Source organism: Elephantulus edwardii, unplaced genomic scaffold (assembly GCF_000299155.1).
Source record: "Elephantulus edwardii isolate Elephantulus edwardi_28Jun2011 unplaced genomic scaffold, EleEdw1.0 scaffold00119, whole genome shotgun sequence".
Lineage (NCBI taxonomy): Eukaryota > Metazoa > Chordata > Mammalia > Macroscelidea > Macroscelididae > Elephantulus > Elephantulus edwardii.
Window position 1 is genome coordinate 11242784 of NW_006399869.1, and position 4097 is coordinate 11246880.

The 4097-nt window shown below is 39.5% G+C and overlaps 1 protein-coding gene across 1 annotated transcript; it reads right to left on the reverse strand.

Moving 5' to 3' along the window:
- Window positions 1-1472: 1472 nt before the first annotated feature.
- LOC102873938 (E3 ubiquitin-protein ligase RLIM-like) lies at window positions 1473-3305 on the reverse strand. The gene has a single exon (XM_006892785.1). It carries the CDS (start codon window positions 3303-3305, stop codon window positions 1473-1475), a length of 1833 nt encoding a protein of 610 aa, XP_006892847.1.
- Between the last annotated feature and the right edge of the window lie 792 nt (window positions 3306-4097).

Sequence of the window (4097 nt, forward strand, 5' to 3'; positions counted from 1 at the left end):
ATTAGAATGATCAAGTGTTCTGGGATTCCCATTCTTCTCAGCGTCAACCATAGTTTGTTATGATCTACACAGTCAAATGCCTTTGCATAGTCAATGAAATACGGATAGACATTCCTCTGGTATTCCCTGCTAAGAAGTTTAGAAAACATATTTCTATTGAAATGGATTTAGTGGTCAAATGATTTGTCACTTTATTTCAGGCCAAAATTGAGGTTGAATGCTCTGTTTTTAACAAAGTTAGTGAATTTCAACAAACAAAACTGATCCTTCTTTCTAGTAACTTTAAATCCACAGGAACAAAGATAAAGACTGCAATTCCACAAAATCAAACTCATTCCTGTTGACTCAGTTCTGACTTGTAGTGATCTTTGAGGAAAGGCTAGAACTTTCCCATAGTTTCCAAGGCTGTCAATCTTTTGGAAACTGGCTGCCCCATCTCCTAGCTGTGGTATGGCTGCTTGATTCCAACTGCTCTCCTTCTGGTTAGCAGCTGAGTTTTGATAAAACCAGTATATGACCAGAGATCCTGGAAAGCAATTAGAAGGGCAGAAATAAAACTCTAAATTTAACCTTGTAATACTGGCCACGTCTCTTGATCTTAACGCAAAGAGAGAGGATGAATGGAGCTTAAGAAAAGCTAGCAGAAAGATGAATGATGACATCTTCTTAGTTTGAAATGTGTGAGAAAGTAGAAACACTTCTAGATCAGAAGACACTTTGACAATTTACAACGAATTAGCCACCACTTGCTGCTTATTGTTTTTAAGTTGAGCACGACTCATAGCTTCCCTACCAACTAAAGGCCTGAAGCCTTTCTATAATTGTCATTGTTTCTCCAAGTTCATAGAGTTTTCAGAGGCGTATGATTTAGGAAGTGGATGCCAATTCTGCTTCCAAACCTGTCTTAAACTGGGAGCTCCACCAAACGCTGTCCACCATGGGTAGAGATTATGGTGTTTGGCACACGTGTGACATAGTTGTTCCATTATGGCATTTGAAATCCAACGGCACAAGACTCAGTGTCACAGTAAACCCAGATTACCTCATCACAGAAAACTGGCCAGAGTGCTGTATGACTTAAAAGAATGTTCCTCCAAAATATAGGAACAAGGGATTAAAATATAATCTCTCAAACCCAACTTTTAAATATAAGGGCCAAGAGGGGTGGGAGAGGATGGAAGCTGAGGAATGAGGATGCGAAGGGGAAGGGGTGATTAATTATGGGGTTGTACAATTTGATGGGGGCAGGGTGAGGGAAATGGAAAGAATTTATTCTTTTTTTTTTGCTTTTAAAAGATTTCCTTTTATTCTGGAACAGAAATTGGAGGAAGGACAGTAATTCATTCAGAAAACAATAATGCAACTCAGGTTACTTTACATTTAATCACCACTCAAAAAGTGGACATATAAAGCAGGTGATTATTGTGTGCCCATCACTACACCAGCTATATAGATGAGAGTCCAGATTTTAATTACACAACACTTTCTCTGTTACCAGAAGCTAAGACTGCTCTGCGATATATAGGACAGGTAGAATTCTCAGATAACCAGCGATCAATGCAGTGAACATAGTATTCATGAGAACAAGGTAGTTTATGGAGTTTGTTGCTTTCGGTATGGTCTGTAATACAAACACTGCAAGTTTTCAATGCATCATTTTCACCAAAACTTCTCATTGCCAAGTTGTCAATTTGTTCTTTGGTGAGTCCTCTAGGTTGGTCATCATCATCCTCATTTAAGAGGAAAAATTGAGCCAGACTAAGGAAAGGCAAAGAACCACTTTCATCAAATGTTACTGGAGCCCTATGCCGACCCTCTCGTCTGGCACCTGATGATGAGCTTCCTTCATTACTGCCTTCAAACACATCTGAACTACTTTCTGAACTTTCACCATGGAAAGTAGAACTAAGCCTAGTACTGAAACTTGAACTAGAACTGCTCCCACCACCAGAACCCCCTCTTCGTCCATCCTGTGACTCTGTCCTTTCTACATTTCGACTTGGGACAGAGCCACTAGTTTCTGAATCACTATCACTATACATAAAGTAGCTTAATTCACCAAAACCTGCCATTATCTGCCTTAGCATGGTCTGAATGGCAACAGATGTAGTTTCACTTAACCCAGTATTTGAAATTCTACGAATAGGAATTCTGATGGCACTGACATAGGTTCTTACACCTGCTTGCTCAGAACGTGAAAATGTATGCCTAAAACCTCCTCGTTCACTTTCATAAGTGACAGTGTTGTTTGGTGTCTGAGACCTTGATCGAGTTCTGCTAGCTATGCTATCTCTCTGCCGATTTTCTCCGGAACGAACTCTTCTTACTTGAAGATCAAGAACTATTGTTGGTGGTCTCTGTCCTGATCCTGTAGATTCACGACTGCCAGTTGTATCTGAAGAACCTGTACCTTGGGAACCATTTCTTGTTCCAGAAGCTGGAAAGAGACCCCTGCTCAGCAACTCCTGTCCAGTTATTTGCTGTCTCAATGTCACATGGTGTCTGGTTCTAGAACTTCCCTCAGCTTCATTTAACAAAGGATGTTCAAAAGTCTGAGATGAGATATTATGATGAGATCTTCGTGGAATTTCACTCATTGATTGCAGGGGTGATCTACTTCTTTCAGCCCTTGCTCTGGTTCTTCGATGGTCTGGGCTTCTGCTTCTCGCCCTTCTCTGACCTCTAGTAGGTGGGACTTCTGCCATTAATGCTTCAGTTGAATTTCGTTCTAATCTAGATGGCCTTAGAGATGTCAATTCAGACCGTGGATTTTCCAGTTGCCTTTGGGTAATGTTTTCCATATTTTCTCCACTAGAATGTCTTAAAGATGGCTCATTTTTGTTCTCTGGATTTTGGTTCCCACTATTACGGTTAACACTTATCTCTAAACTGAATCTGAAATCACCACTGTTTGGATTAGTCCGGCTCACTGCTCTCCAAGATTGGCTTCCTCTCTGTCCACTTCTTGTTGTATTTCCAGTTTGTCTGACAGAGTTAAGCCAGTTTATTATAGAGTCACCATTAGAGACATCATCTGAAGAGTCTCCACCTCTATTTTCATCTGGGTTTTGTGGTGGTGGAGGTCCCGCTTTAATTTGTTGTAATCTTCTCAACAACTCATCTTCAGTACTTTCACCTGGGGTGACTAGCAAATTGTTATCCCTCATAAGTCTATACTCTTCTTCACTCAGGTTATTTACAAATTGATAGAAAGCTTCTTCCCGATCCAATTGGTCCATCTGACTTCTGCGTTGTGCGGCAGACTGATCACTACTTCCTTTATCGTTGGAATCTGAGTTTTCCATCTTGTTGAACAAGTGGAAAATTATCGGACCGTTATGACATAGTACTGAAATACAATAAACTGGATTTTAGTTTTCTTCACTCTATGCTTCAGTTTTAGTATCAGGACTCGACCAAGAATTTATTCTTAAAAACAATGTATTAGAATTTTATAAATAAACTGGTAGAAAAAAAACCCAACCAAAAAAATGACCAAAAAAACACCTATGACGCTTTAATAAAAACAACCAAACAATCCATACAAATCCTCAACCAAAACAAGAACAGCATCTTACAGACTCCAGCCACTTCATCCAACTCTAAAATGGAGACATGGGCTTTGGTGTTTCATGCTGTTGTTAAGTGCCACCTAGTTCCAAACCTATAAACAAAAACACCTATTGTCCTTCTTCTAAGTTTATAGAGTTTTAACAGGCATCTTTAGAAAGTGAATGCCACTCCTGCTTCCAAGTCTGTCTTAATCAGTGAGCTCTAGAAAACGTTGTCAACTATGTGTAAACATTATGGCACACCGTTCAGTATCACAGCAATCCAAAGTTACCTCAATACAGAGAAAGGACAGAACAGTGCTGTACCACTTAGGAGAATGTTCATTTCAAAGACAAATTAAAAAAACCAAAAACAACCAGGTGAAAATGGCAAATCTTTTGGACTATTGAAAATGAGCCAAATATTTCTAGCCAGCTCTGGAAAAAATCCATTAATGTATCAAAAGGCTAGGGTGAATAACTGAAAATGAGAAAAAGGGATAAAGAAGAAAGATAAGGAACAGAGGTTTGTGAGAGGAAAGACTG

Coding starts and splice junctions, on each gene's coding strand:
- LOC102873938 (XM_006892785.1), bottom strand. CDS start 3,305: ATGGAAAACTCAGATTCCAACGATAAAGGAAGTAGTGATCAGTCTGCC.